General features: G+C 44.3%; 1 protein-coding gene across 5 annotated transcripts in view; it reads right to left on the reverse strand.

The window, feature by feature from the left end:
* LOC124039593 (dipeptidyl aminopeptidase-like protein 6) overlaps window positions 1-22,806 on the reverse strand; it is a 389,264-nt gene that overhangs the window by 10,898 nt on the left and 355,560 nt on the right. For all 5 annotated transcript variants that reach the window (XM_046355735.1, XM_046355737.1, XM_046355736.1 and 2 more), the window contains 11 exons: window positions 19,479-19,599; window positions 15,209-15,363; window positions 13,935-14,032; window positions 13,180-13,303; window positions 13,054-13,092; window positions 11,052-11,159; window positions 9,329-9,420; window positions 6,167-6,214; window positions 5,434-5,552; window positions 3,339-3,386; window positions 1,038-1,136 (listed from right to left, as the gene is read on the reverse strand). In XM_046355735.1, the coding sequence (XP_046211691.1) occupies window positions 1,038-1,136; window positions 3,339-3,386; window positions 5,434-5,552; window positions 6,167-6,214; window positions 9,329-9,420; window positions 11,052-11,159; window positions 13,054-13,092; window positions 13,180-13,303; window positions 13,935-14,032; window positions 15,209-15,363; window positions 19,479-19,599 (1,051 nt within the window). The remainder of the gene's footprint in view (window positions 1-1,037; window positions 1,137-3,338; window positions 3,387-5,433; window positions 5,553-6,166; window positions 6,215-9,328; window positions 9,421-11,051; window positions 11,160-13,053; window positions 13,093-13,179; window positions 13,304-13,934; window positions 14,033-15,208; window positions 15,364-19,478; window positions 19,600-22,806) is intronic.

A 22,806-nucleotide genomic window follows, 5' to 3' on the forward strand; every position in this document is an offset into this window, starting at 1 on the left:
TCATTGCAACTCCACGAGGTGAGATCTTGCATGGAGCCCCAGGCCGAGGGAGATTTGACAGATTTGACAGTTCTTTTGCGTTTCTTCCATTTCCGAATAATCGCACCAACTGTTGTCACCTTCTCACCAAGCTGCTTGGCGATGGTCTTGTAGCCCATTCCAGCCTTGTGTAGGTCTACAATCTTGTCCCTGACATCCTTGGAGAGCTCTTTGGTCTTGGCCATGGTGGAGAGTTTGGAATCTGATTGATTGATTGCTTCCGTGGACAGGTGTCTTTTATACAGGTAACAAACTGAGATTAGGAGCACTACCTTTAAGAGTGTGCTCCTAATCTCAGCTTGTTACCTGTATAAAAGACACCTGGGAGACAGAAATCTTTCTGATTGAGAGGGGGTCAAATACTTATTTCCCTTTAAAATGCAAATCAATTTATAACATTTTTGACATGCGTTTTTCAGATTTTTTGTTGTTGTTATTCTGTCTCCCTGTTCAAACAAACCTACAATTAAAATTATAGACTGATCATTTCTTTTCTCAGTGGGCAAACGTACAAAATCAGCAGGGGATCAAATACTTTTTTCCCCTCACTGTATTTATACCTGTTTTTTCTGTCTGTTCCCAGTTTGTCTTGTTTGTTCAAGCCTACCAGCGTTTTGTCTCAGCGCCTGGTTTTCCATAGTCTCTCTTTTTCTCATCCTCCTGGTTTTTTACCTTTACCTTTACCTTTGCCTGACTGACCCTGTACCCGCCTGCCTGTCATCCTGTACCTTGACCTCTGCTCTGGATTATTGACCCCTGCCTGCCTTGATCTGTCGTTTTCCTGCCCTGTGGTTACAATACACATGGTTACTTCACACAGTCTGCACTTGGGTCTCATCTTGATTCCTGATAGTATGTGTAATGATATGATTATACTGCCACGACACAATTCTCATTTGTTCATCAGCTTCATTATCTGTTCATCTGAACAAAACAGACTTTAAGAGACAGCTCTGCTGTTGAAATCTCCCTTAGCGTTAGAGTGGAACATAACATACTGTAATCCTCCATGGTGATCTCCTTGTATTCCACGTGGGGCATCTGCATGGAGTCCAGCCTAATCCTCAGATTCTCATTGGTCTCCAGGTCAAACACCTCTGCAATGACAAACATCATGGCCTTAGTCTATGGCAGAGGTTGCTATGGCTACCATGGTCTAAGGGCACGTACTGTAGATGTTCAAAGGGGATTGTGGAAGAATGTTGGTCTGGAAGTTGTGATGAAGCCATGCTTACAACAAGAGACATAACAGAAGAGGACAGAGGGAAATTACCAGAATGCAGAGACATCCCTCCCTCCCTCTCCTCCCTCCCTGCACTGACACACCTTGAAAAAGACTGGATAGCAATGTAGGCTGTAAATATCAATGAAGACTTCAGAATGGCTGGCTACAGAGAGACGAGCCTTAAAGAGGCTTATCTTGGCATGCTGAGACTGAGATTGGACTAGTAACAAAATGAGTGGGTGTTTTGGTCGGGGAGAGAGTTCTCTCCTGACTGTCTGACTGGTTGTAAGAGGTATTTCTCTTTGACCTTGTCTGTGTGTGTGTGTGTGTGTGTTCGCTGCAGAGTACACACTTTACAGAAAATGCATCCAGGTTGTTATTCCCCCCACAACAGCATGTACATTTCAGAGTAACTTTAAGGGCTCCAGTTAGAAAGCAGAGTTCCTGCCAAAAGTACCTTTAGTTTTCTCCCTTGGCCTCTAAACGTAAATATATGCAGTAAAATATGACTGCAGAGTAGGCTATCTAGTCCCCTTTGTACACATAGTTGTGGCTATTCTTCCAAGTGTACATGCTGTAACCAGCAGTAAACAAACACGGTATAGTCTTTCATTACAGTGGGAAGGTCATGTTGTTATGAGGACATCCATCCAGCTAGGTAATGTAATCAGTATGGCTGCCAACACTGGGCAAAGGCTGTAAACAGTGACTCAGCAGAAAGCAGAGGTGGCCTTGCTGTGCTGTCAAAGTCTTGGTATGCTGTGCCTGTTTGATGAGGTCACACGGCTGTGGGTGGTCATATTGTGAATCAGGAATGGAGGGGAGGGCATTAATTCTGTGGTCTGTAAATGCTCGGTAAACAGAGATAGATACAGATGTTTACTTTCTACGGTGTTAATAAAGAACTGTATTTCCGGGATGATGTTTATTCATGAAGAGGAGTGGATGTCCTACAGGTGTGTTTGTGAGTGTGTCCTTCTCCCCCCCCATGGTGTCCCTCTAATGCTGAGTGTCCACTACACAACTTTCAAAATCCTAACATCGCTGAGCCTCTCACATTAAGCGACCATTTGTATTTTTGTCTTGCCAACGCAGTGGTGTGCACACTAAACGATGTGGCAAAGACGGGGGTCACACACTATCAGATTCTTCAGTTGGTCGTGAGAATTCTCCATACCGCCACATTCTCTTGCCAAAACAATGATGTGATTAGATTGTTAACATACCGTAGCTAGAACGAGCTGTGGCTCAAAGCTGCCTCATAAGTTTCCAGTCAGACATTCCCGCTTGCCATATAGAGTTGAAATATCTAGCAACATTTTTAATTGAATAACATTGCTGGTGAACTTTAGAGCTGTAACGATTTGAGACTTTGGGGCTTTGGTTAAAGACAAATACAAAACAGTAGTAGTCCTTGCTCCTGCTCGAGAGTCTACACATTTTGAGTGATGTGAAACAACGTCATCTCACTGGCTTCTTCTCTGGCGAGCTCTCATTGGCTATTTCTGATCGTCGTTCACAAAACTTGACGTTGCACATCTCACACTACAAGAGCATCGCAGATTCTGTGCCGATAAAAATATTTGGACATCTCGGGCAGCTAAAAGACGGGATCGGTAGCCCTCAGATTGTATCTCTGACCCGCTCACCTCTCCAATCTCAAAAAACTTGTCTGGGACAGCTAAAACAGGGCTAAAATTGTGTAGTGTACACCCCACAAGTATCATCTGCTTCCTGACAGTTACATGGCAAGTCATAAATCAGATCTCAGTATAATGGATCTAGTGTATGTGTTTGTGCGTGTGTGTGTGTGTGTGTGTATGCCGGATATTAACAATAGAGCAAAGAAAGAGGAAGATCATGCAGTGTGTGTATGTGTGGTGGGTGTATGTGTGTGTGTGTGTGTGTGTGTATGCCGGATATTAACAATAGAGCAAAGAAAGAGGAAGATTCTGCAGTGTGTGTATGTGTGGTGGGTGTATGTGTGGTGTGTGTTTGATAGATAAACAGGGTGTGAATGATTTCATTTGATGACCAATTTTTTATTTGAAAGAATCCTAACTGGAAGACTCACTCTGTCTGTCCTGTGTGCTGTACACGGCTACAAACGGCACATCAGGGCCTGGAGAAAGAGCAAAACAAAAACAAAGAGGACAAAAAAGACATCAGCATCAGGCATTTCTCTTGCATTGAAACCAAGATACGTGTCCATTAGTTTGTGGTGGCACCACTCTGTCTCTTCTCTGTCTGGGTTTATGAGTACATTCTGTGGCTCCATCTTACGTACAAATGACTGCATGTTTCAAAATGTATCCCCACTGTCCACAGTTCTAGGAGAAGCGAGAGAACGGGAAAGGATGATTTAATTATCCATTTCTATCTAGACTTGCAACAAAAAGACTTGCAAAAAAAAATCAGAATCGCATTTGAACTCAATATCAAGGTGCCATTTTAAAAAGACTGAGACACAATATAGTCCAGCCTCAAAGTAGATTTTTTCTTTCAAAACCCCAAACCCATGGTTTACGCCATTGGAGAAGTTCAGACACAACATCAAAACGTAATTGATTAAAGTCTGAAAGCCTGACATTATCTGCTTGCAGAGAACAGACTCAAACCTCTACAAATAATGTTTTACTTCACATGTTTTCTACAAGCACAAAATATGTAGTCCAGACCTCCTTGTTATTGTTAGCTTATCCAATTAATTGAACACAACCCAAATCATTTCTGCAGTGTTCAGGAGCTGGCTTCCAAACAAACAAGCCCCTGTAGAAACACTCACTCTCTGTCTCCTAAAACACAGCGGTGCACTAAGAAGGGACACATAATAAAATGATAGATGCACTTAGCAAATTGTGACCATTCTAGAAACAAACATTTGCGGCTCCGAGTCTGCAAAGTAGGCCAGGCAATCTCTCACAGAGCTGTAATCATATCACAATCCCGTCAAATAAATGAAAGCGGGCAAGAGGCAGTTTGGGAATGAGGGATTAAAAGTGAATGAGGTAGAGACAGGTTCAGTAAACACGGCTGTCCTGTGTGGTTCCAGGGAGTTCAGTGAGAGGATGACAATCTTTGGGATGCTGCTATTGGACCCGTAGCCACATGTCGAAATAATGCAGGAGTTCTGGTAGAGGCATTGTAGAGGTTTAAATACACTGCACAAATGATTGAGTTTGTGACCAAATATCATCCGTCACCAACACATGCATTGAATTCATTGTGTCTTGACTAGTGCGTCTCTCAGAAAGAAGAGAGAGGCCAAAGGTTCACTTGGGGAGAGACTGACCAACCCATGGAGAGACTGACCAACCCATGGACAGACTGACCAACCCATGGTCAGACAGACCAACCCATGGAGAGACTGACCAACCCATGGAGAGACTGACCAACCCATGGACAGACAGACCAACCCATGGACAGACAGACCAACCCATGGACAGACAGACCAACCCATGGACAGACAGACCAACCCATGGACAGACAGACCAACCCATGGACAGACAGACCAACCCATGGACAGACAGACCAACCCATGGACAGACAGACCAACCCATGGACTTACAGACCAACCCATGGACAGACTGACCAACCCATGGACAGACTGACCAACCCATGGACAGACAGACCAACCCATGGACAGACAGACCAACCCATGGACAGACAGACCAACCCATGGACAGACAGACCAACCCATGGACAGACAGACCAACCCATGGACAGACAGACCAACCCATGGACAGACAGACCAACCCATGGACAGACAGACCAACCCATGGACAGACAGACCAACCCATGGACAGACAGACCAACCCATGGACAGACAGACCAACCCATGGACAGACAGACCAACCCATGGACAGACAGACCAACCCATGGACAGACAGACCAACCCATGGACAGACAGACCAACCCATGGACAGACTGACCAACCCATGGACAGACTGACCAACCCATGGACAGACTGACCAACCCATGGACAGACAGACCAACCCATGGACAGACAGACCAACCCATGGACAGACAGACCAACCCATGGACAGACAGACCAACCCATGGACAGACAGACCAACCCATGGACAGACAGACCAACCCATGGACAGACTGACCAACCCATGGACAGACTGACCAACCCATGGACAGACTGACCAACCGGTGTCTCCCACCTTTGCAGCTGAGGAGGAAGAGGCTCATGTTGTGGCTGAAGGAGCCTGTGACGTAGCCACAGCTTTCGTAGAAGTCACAGGAGAGACAGCGTCTGTTGAAGGGGCCCACCGTGTCCGCACTACAAACACAACAAGAGGACACTCAGCCAATCCCATTTTTTGGGGGTTCATTTAGCAGACGCTCTTCTCCAGACCGACTTACAGGAGCAATTACGGTTAAGTGCCTTGCTCAAGGGCACATGGACAGATTTTTCACCTAGTCAGCTTGGGATTTGAACCAGTGAACTTAACCGCTGGGCTTACCTGCCCCCCATTCCCCCCATCCCCAAAACACATGTAAATATTGGGACTAGAAATTGTGCTTTCCTGTATTATACTTATACTAAAATGTTTATTATATTCTACTGAGCCATTTACTTTATGCTCGTATTCTTATCTTTTGATATTTCTTGTTGTTGCGTTGTCGAGAAGGAACATGCACGTAAGCAATTTGTTGGACCATGTGTATCCTGTACATACGACTAATAAAATGTGAATCTTGAAGTCTTTCTCCTAGATTATTATTCAGACGTGGAGCAAAGCCCCTCAAAGCCTGCAGGCCAAAAGGCACTGAAATTGTAACCAAGTGAAACCAAAAGAACCCATGTCTTTTGGGTGGTGGGCAACAGAGCTAGGCACAACAGAAGAGAACAGCATTACAGACAGTTACATTACAGAGCTATGTATGTGTTACCTGTAGAGGTGCCTTCGCTTCGGATCATCCTCAGTACTCAAAAAGTATCTGCAAGATATATAATAAACATTTAAAGTTGGACGTGCAGTACCAGTCAAAAGTTTGGACACCTACTCATTCCAGGGTTTTTCTTTATTTTTGACTATTTTCTACATTGTAGAATAATAGTGATGACATCAAAACCATGAAATAACATGTGAGAAGAGACTTGCTAGGGCCAAAAAACATGAGCAAAGGACATTCGACCGGTGGAAATCTGTCCTTTGGTCTGAGTCCAAATGAGAGATTTTTGGTTCCAACCGCCGTGTCTTTGTGAGACGCAGAGTAGGTGAACGGATGATCTCCACATATGTGGATACCAAGGGTGTGCAAAACTGTCATCAAGGCAAAGGGTGGCTACTTTAAAGAATCTCAAATATAAAATATATTTGGATTTTTTAACACATTTTTGGTTACTACACGATTCCATATGTGTTGTTTCATATTTTTGATGTCTCTCTTCACTATTTTTCTACAATGTAGAAAATAGTCAAAATAAAGAAAAACCCTTGAATGAGTAGTTGTGTCCAAACTCTTTACTGGTACTGTATGTTAAACTAATCAATAATATAACAAATGCATGAGTGCACGCAACATTACATCACTGAAACATTGCATTAGTCACAAAGTGTAAGGAGTCCATGAAGTGAGATTGAAAGTAGGTTAGTGTAAAGATTCCAGCAGTACAGTTTAACAGAAACATGTCGGCTCGGGGAGGTATAAGCAGCTAGAGTGCAGACCGTTCCAACAGTAGCATAGTCTTGCCACTCGAAGGGATGTAACATAAATTAAATATGTCAGAGAGATGAGGCTTAGCATTTTTTTTGTTACTAAAGTAGGCCAGGAACAAATCTGCCAGAAACAAGTTCACGCCTCAAAGTAACTTTTACAGGTGATCTGTAGCTGAGCTAGCTTTGGTTACAGAGAGAGAGAAGAGAGAGGGGGGGGGGAGAGTTGGGGAGGGGGAAGAGGAGAGGGGCGAGAGAGAGAGGAAGAGAAAGACCTGACCAAACTTAAGGAAAGCTTTGACTATGCACAGACCCAGTGAGCATAGCCTTGCTATTGAGAAAGGCTGCCGTAGGCAGACCTGGCTCTCATGAGAAGACAGGCTATGTGCACACTGCCCACATAATGAGGTGGAAACTGAGCTGCACTTCCTAACCTCCTGCCCAATGTATGACCATATTAGAGACACATATTTACCGTCAGATTACACAGATCCACAATGAATTCGAAAAGAAACCCGATTTTGATAAACTCCCATATCTACTTGGTGAAATAGCACAGTGTGCCATCACAGCAGCAAGGTTTGTGACCTGCTGCCACAAGAAAAGGGCAACCAGTGAAGAACAAACACCATTGTAAATACAACCCATATTTATGTGTATTTATTTTCCCTTTTGTACTTTAATAATTTGCACATAATTTGCACATTGTTACAACACTGTATTCATAATATGACATTTGTAATCTCTTTATTCTTGTGTAACTTCTGTGAGTGTAATGTTTACTGTTCATTTTTATTGTTTCTTTCACTTTTGTATATTATCTACTTGGCAATGTTAACATACGTTTCCCATGCCAATAAAGCCCCTTGAATTGAATTGAGAGAGAGAAAGATAGAGAGTGGGGGGGGAGTGAAAGGGGAGAGAGAGAGGGGAGAAAAAGAGAGGGAGGGGAGAGAGAGGGGGATGGGGGAGAGAGAAGGGGAGTGCGGAGGGGTAGAGAGAAGGGGAGTGCGGAGGGGGAGAGGGGGAGGGGAGAGAGAAAGAGAGCAAGAGAGAGGGGTGAGGAAGCAAGAGGTGGGTGAGAGAGATAGGGAGAGAGAAGGGGAGAGAGAGAGGGGGAGGGAGAGAGAGGGGGAGGGAGAGAGAGAGAGGGGAAGGGAGAGAGCGAGAGGGGAGAGAGATGGGGGGAAAGAGAGATTGGAGGAAGAGAGAGATAGGGGGAGAGCGAGTGTTAGGAATTTTATGAATAAATGACTAAACAATATCCCCATTTTAAATAGAACTGTAACTAAGTAAACTTATACTCTGTTTTATTATATCTGATTAACAATATGAATTCATAAGTGAGGGATTGTGTAGCCTGAAACAGGGGGTAATTAAATAAAATAAATACCATTCCAGCCAGGTTGGAAAATATTGGAAGTGGGGTTTTTTCAGTAAACAGAAAATGTCTTTAACCTATGGTTGAACCGACGAAACTTAGCTCTGGGGTGTTTTAGATAAGGCAGTGAGTGCATTCCCAGGTTTTCTATTAACTAGAACTGTCAGCTAAGTGGTGATCGATAATGGTGAGGGATCAAGAGTTAATTCAGTTTTATTGTGTGTCCTGTGTGTGCGCTAGTGGGTCGGAATGAACTTTTAAACTTGCTCTGTCTCGGTCGGGAGGAGGAGATTCATTCTAGAACCTGTGACGCCATATTTTGCATATAAACTGTTGTTCATGGTTACATGGCAGCGCTCTCCGAGAATAAATACTATTATCTAATTTTGATAAGACTGGTCTCAGTCTATTTTATGCAAATAAGAATCTTACAAATTCTCATAAAATAGACTAAGTGAATTCAATTAATGAAAACAAATTGGAAATAATGAAATTATACCAACAGCGAGATAGTGGGGAGAGAGAGATAGGGGGAGAGAAAGGGGAGGGGAGAGAGAGAGAGAGATGGGGGACGGGAGAGAGATGGGGGAGAGGAGAGATATAGCGGGAGAGAGAGGGTGGGAGGGGAGAGCGAGAGGGTGGGGGAGAGAGAGAAAGAGGGGAGAGGAAGCGAAGGGGGAGGAATTGAGAAAGGGTGAGAGAAATAGGGAGAGACAGGGAGAAAGGGGGAGAGAGAGATGGGGGAGAAAGAGAGGGAGAGCGAAAGACAGAGAGGGGAGAGAGAGGGGTTTGTTGAATTGTTTGTTTTAGGTTTTGTGGGTGGGTGTTTGTTTCATAATTACAGCAAAAATGTGTGTATACTACATGTAAGTGCATTATATATGTGTGTGTGTGTGTGTGTGTGTGTGTGTGTGTGTGTGTGTGTGTGTGTGTGTGTGTGTGTGTGTGTGTGTGTGTGTGTGTGTGTGTGTGTGTGTGTGTGTGTGTGTGGCCCAGCTGGGTCAGGGAGCTCACATTAGCTGGCTGTCCTCGTTGTAGGCTAGCACCTGGGTGACATCCCAGTCTCCAGACGTGATTGACTGCAGCGTGTCTGTGCTGGTGTTGGGCTGGAGAGGGAGGGGGGAGGAGAGGGACGAGGAGAGAGCGGGAAAAGGAGAGAGAGAAGGAGAGGGAGTGGGAGAGAGAGGGAAGGGGAGCGGGAGAGGGACAGAGAGAATGAGAGGGAGGGGGAAATGGAGAGGGAAGAGGAGAGGGAGGGAAAGGAAAGGGAGATACATATACTGCATGTTAAAAATCACTGGACTCAATGTCTTCTTGTCACATTAGGAGTGCACACTTAGTTGAACTGACTTCTGTGCTACTTGTGATGGAAGATATTATGGAAGTGACCGAATACAAACAGTGTAACTATTCCCTCCGCAAGGCAATCAAACAAGCTAAGCGTCAGTATAGAGACAAAGTAGAATCTCAATTCAACGGCTCAGACACAAGAGGCATGTGGCAGGGTCTACAGTCAATCACGGATTACAAAAATAAAACCAGCCCAGTCATGGACCTTGAAGTCTTTCTCCCAGGCAGACTAAATAACTTTTTTCCCGCTTTGAGGACAATACAGTGCCACTGACACGGCCCGCAACTAAAACATGCGGACTCTCCTTCACTGCAGCCGACGTGAGGAAAACATTTAAACGTGTCAACCCTTGCAAGGCTGCAGGCCCAGACGGCATCCCCAGCCGCTCCCTCAGAGCATGCGCAGACCAGCTGGCTGGTGTGTTTACGGACATATTCAATCAATCCCTATCCCAGTCTGTTGTTCCCACATGCTTCAAGAGGGCCACCATTGTTCCTGTTCCCAAGAAAGCTAAGGTAATTGAGCTAAACGACTACCGCCCCGTAGCACTCACTTCCGTCATCATGAAGTGCTTTGAGAGACTAGTCAAGGACCATATGACCTCCACCCTACCTGACACCCAAGACCCACTCCAATTTGCTTACCCCCCAAATAGGTCCACAGACAATGCAACCTCAACCACACTGCACACTGCCCTAACCCATCTGGACAAGAGGAATACCTATGTGAGAATGCTGTTCATCGACTACAGCTCGGCATTTAACACCATAGTGCCCTCCAAGCTCGTCATCAAGCTCGAGACCCTGGGTCTCGACCCCGCCCTGTGCAACTGGCCACTTTAATAATGGGAATTGATGGGAAATGATGTAAATATATCACTAGCCACTTTAAACAATGCTACCTAATATAATGTTTACATACCCTACATTATTCATCTCATATGTATATGTATATACTGTACTCTATATCATCTACTGCATCTTTATGTAATACATGTATCACTAGCCACTTTAACTATGCCACTTTGTATACATACTCATCTCATATGTATATACTGCACTCAATACCATCTACTGTATCTTGCCTATGCCGCTCTGTACCATCACTCACTCATATATCTTTATGTACATATTCTTATCCCCTTACACTTGTGTCTATAAGGTAGTAGTTTTGGAATTGTTAGCTAGATTACTTGTTGGTTATTACTGCATTGTCGGAACTAGAAGCACAAGCATTTCGCTACACTCGCATTAACATCTGCTAACCATGTGTATGTGACAAATAAAATTTGATTTGTCTATGCTATGCTGTAGGCAGCAATTCTAGTGTATGGAAGCCCTCGTGCAGAACACAGAAGAGAGCGTGTAGAAGGGGAGTATACAGTACCTGTGTGATGGACATGGAGATGTGGAAGAACTTGCCCCTGCCTCCCTGTGGGATGGCTCTGGTGAAGAACAACTTCAGACCATCTTTGGAGAACAGCGGCTCCTCATTCTGCACACCAGTCATATAACACACATAGAACATACAAACTCAGCAGAAAAAAACGTCCCTTTTTCAGGACCCGGTCTTTCAAAGATAATTTGTAGAAATCCAAATAACTTCACAGATCTTCATTGTAAAGGGTTTAAACACTGTTTCCCATGCTTGTTCAATGAACCATAAACAATTAATGAACATGCACCTGTGGAACGGTCGTTAAGACACTAACAACTTACAGACGGTAGGCAATTAAGGTCACAGTTATGAACACTTAGGACACTAAAGAGGCCTTTCTACTGACTCTGAACAACACCAAAAGAAAGATGTCCAGGGTCTCTGCTCATCTGCGTGAACGTGCCTTAGGCATGCTGCAAGGAGGCATGAGGACTGCAGATGTGGCCAGGGCAATAAATTACAATGTCCATAATGTGAGACGCCTAAGACAGTGCTACAGGGAGAAAGGACAAACAGTTGATTGTCCTCACAGTGGCAGACCACGTGTAACAACACCTGCACAGGATCATTACATCCAAACATCACACCTGTGGGACAGGTACAGGATGGCAACAACATCTGCCCGAGTTACACCAGGAACGCACAATCCCTCCATCAGTGCTCAGACTTTCCGCAGTAGGCTGAGAGAGGCTGGACTGAGGGCCTGCAGGCCTGTTGTAAGGCAGGTCCTCATCAGACATCACTGGCAACAACGTCGCCTATGGGCACAAACCCAACGTCGCCAGACCAGACAGAACTGGAAAAAAGTGCTCTTCACTGATAAGTCGCGGATGGTCGGATCCGCATTTATCGTCGAATGAATGAGCGTTACACGAGGCCTGTACTCTGGAGTGGGGTCGATTTGGAGGTGGAGGGTCCGTCATGGTCTGGGGCGGTGTGTCACAGCATCATCGGACTGAGCTTGTTGTCATTGCAGGCAATCTCAACGCTGTGTTACAGGGAAGACATCCTCCTCCCTCATATGGTACCCTTCCTGCAGGCTCATCCTGACATTACCCTCCAGCATGACAATGCCACCAGCTTTACTGCTCGTTCTGTGCTTGATTTCCTGCAATACAGGAATGTCAGTGTTCTGCCATGGCCATCGAAGAGCCCGGATCGCAATCCCATTGTTCACGTCTGGGACCTGTTGGATCGGCGGGTGAGGGCTAGGGTCATTCCCCCCAGAAATGTCCGGGAACTTGCAGGTTCCTTGGTAGAAGAGTGGGATAACATCTCACAGCAAGAACTGACAAATCTGGTGCAGTCCATGAGGAGGAGATGCACTGCAGTACTTAATGCAGCTGGTGGCCACACCAGATACTGACTGTTACTTTTGATTTTGAACCCCCCTTTGTTCAGGGACACATTATTACATTTATGTCAGTCATATGGCTGTGGAACTTGTTCAGTTTGTCTCAGTTGTTGAATCTTATATTCATACAAATATTTACACGTTAAGTTTGCTGAAAATAAACGCAGTTGGCGGTGAGAGGACATTTCTTCTTTTGATGAGATTATATATACACATGTATAAACATATTTCTAACATATCTAGAAATGATGGAGTGGCATTCTACTCTGTAGCACTGCGTATAGAAGATAAAAAGGTAGAATCAGCCATATGACGTGGATGCAGAAAGTAAACAGCATAGTGGGTCAATTTTCTCAACAACTAAGACTGTTGAAGAGTGAGGCTCAACTTCTCCACTGTTTTGGTCCCGTGGCTACCGCGCTGTGAAGAGCATGAAGCGAACCCGTGGCCATGCAAAGATACTGTGTGTGACTGTGTGAGAGTGTCTTGCATCTCGCTCATCTCAATATCTGCGGTGCTCCTTGTTGTGACGTCATTTCGCTCTACCTTTAAGAGCACTAAGACATTGTTTGCATTTGAATCTTGTTGGTTTCTTACCTGCCTGTGTAGCCAACTTTCGCTCTCGTCCTCGTGTTTCTAAACAGACAATTTGAAAGAAAAGTCAATGAAAAGCAGATGAAAAGTGAATGAAGTGGGCTGAAAAACAGACGCACAGACACACACCTTGGTGCAGACGCCAGTGGTGGCCTGACACAGAGTCAGCATGGATATGTTCTGGGCTCTGTTTAACCAGTTCACTGCCAGTTTGGTGGTAGTCGCCCATTTCACCATGGTGACATAGTACTCTCTGTCCAACACAAAACAAAACGTGTTATTGTGACTATGCATTTATTCATGCAAATAATAATATAATATATAATAATATATGCCATTTAGCAGACGCTTTTATCCAAAGCGACTTACAGTCATGTGTGCATACATTCTACGTATGGGTGGTCCCGGGAATCAAACCCACTACCCTGGCGTTACAAGCGCCATGATCTACCACTGAGCTACAGAAGGACCACAAATACATTATCTAGAATAAAGGACTAGGAATATCTTACTAACATATTGCATGTGTAACAGAGCTCATCCCTTTGAAAGCCATAAGGGTAAATAACCATGTTATATATATAGTAGTAGTAGCAGTATTAGTAGTGGGGAGGCAGGTAGCCTAGCGGTTAAGCGTGTTGGGCCAGTAAACCGAAAGGTCACTGGTTCAAATCCCCAAGCCGACTCAGTGATAAAACTGTTGATGTGCTCTTGAGCAAGGCACTTAACCCTAATTGTTCCTGTAAGTCACTTTGGATAAGAGTGTCTGTTAAATGTAAAATTTATTAAACCTATATACTGTTAGCAGTTGAGTAGTAACGGTGTAACGGTGGTGTGTGTTGTGCTGTGTGTGTGTTTGTGTGTGTGGGGGGGGGGAAATGTACCCCATCCTCTGGTCCTCAGGCCTCCTCATCTCCATGGTGTGCAGGGGCCCATTCAGGTTGACCACATACAGAGAGATGACTGGGTTCTCCTCCCCAGCCTGCATGGAGGAAAAGAGGACAGAGAGACTATGAGTTTAAATTCCATCAATAAAATAACTGTTCTTATTGGACATTTTATGCGCATCTACCTCAGGAAGAACAGTCTGTAGACAGAATGAACTCCATGCTGGTATATTTTCCCATTTCCCAAGATAGTTTGTTTTACCTTTATGTGTGTTTAATGATAACGTACCTTTGAGTGGTGGTACAATTTACTGCAGTGTAGTGTTGCACAGTAGAGTGCATGTTTTCAGTAAGTAATAGGTTAGTAATCATACTGCTATAACCTTAGTGTTGTGAAGGGTCACGACAACCACAGGACCAATTGCTTCCAATTACCCTAGGCCACGCCCCTTCCCTCCACACCTGTTCCCACTCCCTAATCACCTCTCCTCACTCCTCTGTTTCCCACAAAAGCAGCATGGTCCTCTCTATATACTAGTAATGGTTCATGTCTGGTGATGGTACAGCACACCCTTCCTTCCTTTGTGTGTGATATGAGACAGCCACCACATCCTAAAACATTTCCCAAACTCGATCCTGGGCCCCCACCCCCCCGGGTGCATGTTTTGTTTTTGCCCCAGCACTACACGGCTGATTAAAATAACCAGCTCATCATCGAGCTTTGATTATTTGAATTCCATCCAACTCCTAACACCCCCCCCCGCCCCCCATGTGCCTCTGTTGTTCACTGTGTATAATAAATACCCCTAACCCTGGACTCCTCATCTCCATCTCCTCATTGCATTCTGACCGATGCACCATGGTGACAGCAACAGTCCTGACCCTAACTTACAGCCCATTCCTCCTAGCCTTAGTCCCTTTGTTCACTTGGAGTAGTGGGTTTCAGTCAGTACTAGGTTAGTAATTATACTGTTCTATTGTGAAGGAAGTTGTCAAGGAAGTGAGTTTGTGTTTTACAGGACGTACCGTCCCCCACCTACCGTCAACCAATCATGTCAATGCGGAGCTACGCAGCCATTGTTACAACATGTAAGAGGTGCATGGCAATGAGGTACGGAGCTCGATGTGGCCTCTGCATGCCTCCAGAGGCTCCGCAATTTTGTCACACTCTCCACACGAAGGCTCCGACCACATTTTCAGATCAAGCATAAATTGTCTTTTAGGGTAGTGGTTTTCAGTCAGTACTAGGTTAGTAATCATACTGTTCTGACCTTAGGGTAGTGGTACTCCCTCCCAGTAGGGTAAGTAGTTCCTGTGAACATGGGGATCTCCATCTTGGGCACCATGGTGTCGTTGATGGTGGCATATGCCAGCCGGGCACCGTCCAGAGACCACCAGTGTGCAATATGGGTCTGGAAGATCTCCTCTGGAAAATAATTGGAGAGAAATGTCCTTTCGTTTTCAGTAATAATGAAAATGATGAAACCCTTACAGAAACCTACTCTGTGTTTCAATGGAATCACATTTCAACGCCCAGTGCAGACCTGCATCAGATACGTTGGTTATATTAAATACTGACCCAAACATCAATTGCAATGCAGAGTCAGTTTGGCTCAACGCTGTCATAACATTCCTAAAATGAGGAGTACTGTATGATCAGGCCATAAATCAAAACACTGCTTTTAATCTCACAAGCGAGGAACATCGACCAATCGAGAACCATAGCAGGAAAGGGAACAGGAAAAGTAATTTCCCAGTCAGGTGCAACAGTGTGTTGTATGCAGGGAAATTGGAGTGTGGTTGTTTGTGTGTAACCCCTTTTCTGCTGGTGAGGCACATAGAAAGAATGCTGTTGGAACTTGGCTTACTTAATCAAACACCTGAGACCTCTGGGCGTCCCTACAGAGCATAGGTGTGTTTGAAATTGTGCAGGTTGATATGAATGACAGGACACACACTAATATACCAGAGGGGGCTCTATTGATATGTAGTTCCAGGTGAAGACACCCACACACAGGCACGCCCACGTGCAGAAAAACACTGAATGTATGTATGTATGTATGTATGTAATCTTTTCTGCATCAATCTCCACCCAGATGATAAAGTGTGCGTGTGTGTATGTGTGTGTGCGTGTGCATTAATTGCATTTAGCTTGAGGAGGAAATTAGTGGTCTGACACAGCGCTACATCTCCTGTGTATATGTGTATCCTTGCATCCTTCAGTGTCTATCTATCCAAAACCTTCTTGATGTAATGTGATTTGTGCATTCAAATAAAGTATTTCAAATGTGTGTGTGTGAACTCACCTTTGTTTCCATGTCCTTTGAGAGCCGTTTCTATCTCCCTAGCTATGATTACCCAGGTGAGAAGTGTCACACTCCTCCATTCTCCCTGGTTCACAGACTCGCTGTTCTGACTCTAAATTATTCACTGCCTAACACAGATATGACTTATGCATGAGCCGCCCTGTTACTTAGGCAGGTGGGCAATAGAAGTTAATGAATGTAATGTGACAGAATCAGGTGGGCCAAACTAATGAGGAGGAGAAGGAAGGACCTATCTTTCTTCACCGGGACACAATTCAACAACCATTAACTGATCAAAAATAATATGCTATGATAAGAGTAGTGGTTCCTATGTTGAAACATTTTGACAACGACAAGGTGTGATAGGACTTGGTGAGATTCAGAGGAATGTCAATTGAGGCAAAGAACACGTGGTGCAAGATGAGTCCCGTCCAATAGGGGGCAGTGGTGATACGTATTAGAACTAAGCCCCACTGGTAGACGGCAGTTGAAGCACGAGAGATTCAACTGAACTGCCTGCTTACAGAGAGCATAGATAGGATATCACTCACACACACACACACACACACACACACACACACACACACACACACACACACACACACACACACACACACACACACACACACACACACACACACACACACACACACACACACACACACACACACACAGTTGTTTACGGCTATATTTTTCAGAAAATAAGCGTATGTACCACCGTAAACAAATACAAACAAAATCGTCTCTGTGTGCAAAAAGTGCAATACCAGCGAAAACTCCAGGGGCCATACACACAGTACCTATCAAGAGTGCCAGACACTGGTCTGGTTCGATTTCTGGGCCACATCATAATTCAGGATGTTGTCTGCTTCAGTACCCATTCTATCCCTGGGCAACATCATATTTCAGGATGTTGTCTGCTCCAGTACTGGTTCTATCCCCGGGCCACATCATATTTCAGGGTGTTGTCTGCTCCAGTACTGGTTCTATCCCTGGGCCACATCATATTTCAGGATGTTGTCTGCTCCAGTACTGGTTCTATACCTGGGCCACATCATATTTCAGGATGTTGTCTGCTGTCTGCTCCAGCCACATCATATTTCAGGATGTTGTTCTCCAGTACTGGTTCTATACCTGGGCCACATCATATTTCAGGATGTTGTCAGGATGTTGTCTGCTCCAGTACTGGTTCTATACCAGGGCCACATCATATTTCAGGGTGTTGTCTGCTCCAGTACTGGTTCTATACCTGGGCCACATCATATTTCAGGGTGTTGTCTGCTCCAGTACTGGTTCTATACCTGGGCCACATCATATTTCAGGATGTTGTCTGTCTGTTCTATCCAGTACTGGTTCTCCATACTGGTTCCCTGGGCCACATCATATTTCAGGATGTTGTCTGCTCCAGTACTGGTTCTATCCCTGGGCCACATCATATTTCAGGATGTTGTCTGCTCCAGTACTGGTTCTATCCCTGGGCCACATCATATTTCAGGATGTTGTCTGCTCCAGTACTGGTTCTATCCCTGGGCCACATCATATTTCAGGATGTTGTCTGCTCCAGTACTGGTTCTATACCTGGGCCACATCATATTCCAGGATGTTGTCTGCTCCAGTACTGGTTCTATCCCTGGGCCACATCATATTCCAGGATGTTGTCTGCTCCACCACATCAGTTCATCTGACAGACAGGCCACTGATGACAAAGCGTTCTATAATCGCCTTGGGTGTCTGTCTGACTCCCCTTATGCAAGACTGTCAGTGTACCACACACACAATGATGACAAAGCGTTCTATAATCGCCTTGGGTGTCTGTCTGACTCCCCTTATGCAAGACTGTCAGTGTACCACACACACAATGATAATGTCATCTGGTTTTTAGACGGTTACTACAAAATTAGACTGCAAGCGTGACGTTTTTCCTCCAGGGAGAGATTTCCTCCCCATATCTGACACTGTGATTGACCATGCTGTCATCTGGTGCAGATCTAAACAGATGTTACACAACCTGGCAAGGTCTCTCTCCCCTTCACGGCTTATGTCACCACTAAACAAAAACACACACACACATTGAATGTGTTATTGCTGAAAGACTGCAGTCTGTCAAAGAGATCTCCACTGAGAGACATGATACGTGTGGTAGGTCTACGTTGTGGGGCCTCCCATCCCATCAAAAGATTCATCTTCCTTAATAAATGATCAATGTAAATTGCCAGGCCCTCAGCGCTTCATAATTATGTGGCAGGGGTCAGACAGTGATTAAAGTTTCAATGGACTTAAGACTAATATTGCTGTTGGAAGAGCTCCACTGCACAGCTTAAAATCTCAGTCAAACTAATCTGGGGTTAGGGGTGTGTCAACACACATACACACTTTAACAGTTAACAAAGAGTTAGTGTAAAACACTCCTGCCTCTCTTTCTCTATCCGTGTGAGTGCACACACAGACATGACCGTTGCACACAGATGCAGACATGACGGTCGCAATCACGCATGTGCAGAATTCAGCCTTCATACGGTAACATTTGTAATATTGTTGCCAGTTTACGATTACTCTTGGAACTCAGAATCACATCTAGCAGTGTTCTGGCAGTATGTCACGAGACACCTAGCGAAAGGTTGGCAGGTGCCGCCCCACCCATTGATGAGCACTACACCAGGCCCTAACTAAGAGACAGCCATCCAGGCCCTAACTAAGAGACAGCCATCCAGGCCCTCCCTGACACGCCTGCCTCTCTTTCTCTATCCGTGTTATTAAAAGCCAGAAGTCTTGGAGCAGAGAGCCAAACACACGGGGAGCGGAAGAAATTAATTCATTCGTAAAGTTGAACACAGCGAGGCAGTCTGTTCCTCAGGGGACGAGGCAGAGGCACTGAGGTGGAGTCAGAGCTTGGATCGGTTGAGTCAAAACAAACAGGGAGACATCTGTATCAGAATGGAGAACAGACGGCGAAGATGAATTCTGAATTAATGCTAATTTACCTATGTCGAACAGCCGCAGTGAGAACTCAGGGAAATTGAAGCAAATTGGGCACTTTTCCTGTTTTTAACTACATTTTGGTATCACTCTAACTCAATTGTTTACTGCACCTATAACTAGCCTTAATTAATACCAGTTCTGTTGTGTTTAAAATTTCACATTCTCTGGGGACGACAATGCAATGGGACAGATGCGCCATTAGACTACCACCAAGAACACCAATAATATTCAAATCAGCCAATAAAAGTGTTCTCACCTTCATACAGCCAATCGCTGAGCCCATTGAAGATGACTCCCTCCTTGCCGGTGGAGACTAGGCGGATCGATCGGCTCTCCACCGTCGAACGGTAGTAGATGTTATTCTCAAAAATGAAAATCTAAGCGAAGAGGGAGATGTGAGAAAAAAATATGAAAAAAACTGAGGTGATCAATATGGAAGGAAGAAAGGACTTGTCTTCTGCATGACTAAACTTGACCTGTCGGTTGATGGAAGGATGCTTTAACCAGATGAGGAATTTGAGCTCAAAAGATTCTATCGAAATGTTTGATCCTCTGCAATTCACTGCAATATTGAATCATGAACATTTTGCAGCAATATTGGCTTGTTTGACAAGCCACGATATAGCAGGCCTTGTTGAGTAAACACATATCGCGTGTTTTGAAGTTCACAGTCACCTGCCAACATGGCAGTCATGTTTGCTACCTGCAAAATCTAGTAAATAGCCTCAACTTACCCTTCTGCCTCCTTGCTATTGGATTATACTTTCATCATGTAATGGACATAATATTGTCTCCATATTACTGATGGCCTAAGTATTGATTGATAACTCCGGCTCAGGAGAGAGAAATAGAGAGAAAAGACAGAGAAAGAAGGAGATCAGGAGAGAGAAAGAATGTACTGCATAATGAATCCTTTACCTCACCACATTGAACACCAATACTGTACATCAATACAGTGCCTTGCGAAAGTATTCGGCCCCCTTGAACTTTATTTTTTTGTGAAGAATCAACAACAAGTGGGACGACATTTATTGGATATTTCAAACTTTTTTAACAAATCAAAAACGGAAAAATTGGGGGTGCAAAATTATTCCGCCCCTTTACTTTCAGTGCAGCAAACTCTCTCCAGAAGTTCAGTGAGGATCTCTGAATGATCCAATGTTGACCTAAATGACTAATGATGATAAATACAATCCACCTGTGTGTAATCAAGTCTCCGTACAAATGCACCTGCACTGTGATAGTCTCAGAGGTCCGTTAAAAGCGCAGAGAGCATCATGAAGAACAAGGAACACACCAGGCAGGTCCGAGATACTGTTGTGAAGAAGGAGTATCAGACCACTGCAAATCTACCAAGACCTGGCCGTCCCTCTAAACTTTCAGCTCATACAAGGAGAAGGTGTTAGAATGGCCAAGTAAAAGTCCAGACCTGAATCCAATCGAGAATCTGTGGAAAGAACTGAAAACTGCTGTTCACAAATGCTCTCCATCCAACCTCACTGAGCTCGAGCTGTTTTGCAAGGAGGAATGAGAAAAAATTTCAGTATCTCGATGTGCAAAACTGATAGAGACATACCCCAAGCGACTTACAGCTGTAATCGCAGCAAAAGGTGGCGCTACAAAGTATTAACTTAAGGGGGCTGAATAATTTTGCACGCCCAATTTTTCAGTTTTTGATTTGTTAAAAAAGTTTGAAATATCCAATAAATGTCGTTCCACTTCATGATTTTGTCCCACTTGTTGTTGATTCTTCACAAAAAAATACAGTTTTATATCTTTATGTTTGAAGCCTGAAATGTGGCAAAATACTGGCACTGTATAAGTCCTAATTGCAGATTGATCCTTTACTGGGCTACAGCATTGCCCTCCTCTCTGTCCACTGTTAGTAGTAGCATATTATAGTTCCTCTTCACACATTACAGATTCTCTACCTACAATTTAAAAAGTTCTATGTTATTAAAGGCTCTTAACGGGTCGGTTTCAGTTGCAGAGTTCGTAGGGCTTATATTGAAATCAATAGAAGGTTACTAAGGATAGCTCAATAACTTTGGCCTTGAGCTTTTCGTTGGTTCACGTGTAATCTCTGTTACTGACATGGACTGAAACATGCTATGTAAACACAGTCTGAAAGATATTCTCTTTTAAATAAAGAAATACTCCAACAATAGTTGACCTCTCCTCAGGGATGATAGGGTATGTTCCCTTTCCTTGCAGCAGTTAAGGCAATGCAATAGCATCACAATGCCCCCACCAAAAAGGATGGGGGGGGGGTGCAATTTTCCTTATGTGGCTAGGTAGGCCAGGGGGACACAGGTGTGTTTGAATTCACCTCTGTGCAGATGGACTGAGGGCCCAGTTTTATAACAGGATCTAGCCCAGGGCAGGGAGTAACACGGTGAGCTTGGCCCACTTCTGAAGGAGGTAGAAACACTGCCTAAGTTACCTCCAATTAGGGCTGTGCGATAATGGCCAAAATTTCATATCACGGTATTTGAAAAAAATTGGACGTTGTGACGGTATTTCATGTTTATGAATAATAAAAGTTCTAAATTTGCTATATGAGTAGTGTGTGACCTTAGGGTGGCAACACACATTCAAAGTGATTTCAATGGATCTTTCTCCATTATGATTGTTTTATGCTGTTCAATTCAACCCAAAATAATTTTCTACATTTTCATCAATTTCTGCACTCATTTGAGATCATTTCCACACTGCCACGTAGGGCTGCACAATATGGGCAAAAAAACTAGGCCTAATTTTTAACCAAATGTTGCAATTGCTTGCAATTTAGAGCAAAACACTTGGGTGAACTGTTGGAATCATTGGAAATAGAATGATTGTTTTCATTCTAGTTAGTATATAATAGTGGGCACTTTGAAAATGAGGCCTAGTTTGACACGACAACAAATTAAGACGCCAGGGAGGAGTTGTGACAGGGTAGGAACCAAAGTGTTGAAAAGTGTTTCCTAGGGGACCCAATAATCTTTAGTAACATTGAATGTTTTCTTTGATTTGAGCCTGAACTCAAGTGCCTCGTGGTTGAGGAACAACAAACGCGCTTCTTGAGTGATGGGGGCAGTGACAGTTCTGTGTGAAAAGCGGCATGGAGAGAGAGAGAGAGCGGTGAGTGATGACTCAAGTAGCGAAGTAAACTATAAAAATGAACGTTACACATGCCGTATCCCATTTAACAAACCCAACATTCATTATAGAAGGTAATGTGAAATCCCAGACCGGTCTGTGCATCAAATACGGTATACCGCCCAGCCCTACCTCCCATATACACACGCAGAGTCTAGCCAGATGTGTGGTCATATTGTGTGCTGGTTGACAACTCTGGAGATTAGCCTCACAAAGAGAGAAAAGTAGGGCGAAGGAGGGGGAGAAAGAGCGAGGGAGACAGGGAGGAGAGCATGCAAAGCTCAGCGTCTCAGTGGGGGATTGAACTCCAATTTAAAGGAAGAGGACCACTTACTGCTAAAGCTGGAGTTATATGTTCATCCACACAGACAGAGCTGCCTGTCCTCTGAATAATGTGTATTTAACCCAATTCTACTACTTTTCGACATGGGACAAGAAAGCTG

Source organism: Oncorhynchus gorbuscha, linkage group LG07, assembly GCF_021184085.1.
Source record: "Oncorhynchus gorbuscha isolate QuinsamMale2020 ecotype Even-year linkage group LG07, OgorEven_v1.0, whole genome shotgun sequence".
Taxonomy (NCBI): Eukaryota; Metazoa; Chordata; class Actinopteri; order Salmoniformes; family Salmonidae; genus Oncorhynchus; species Oncorhynchus gorbuscha.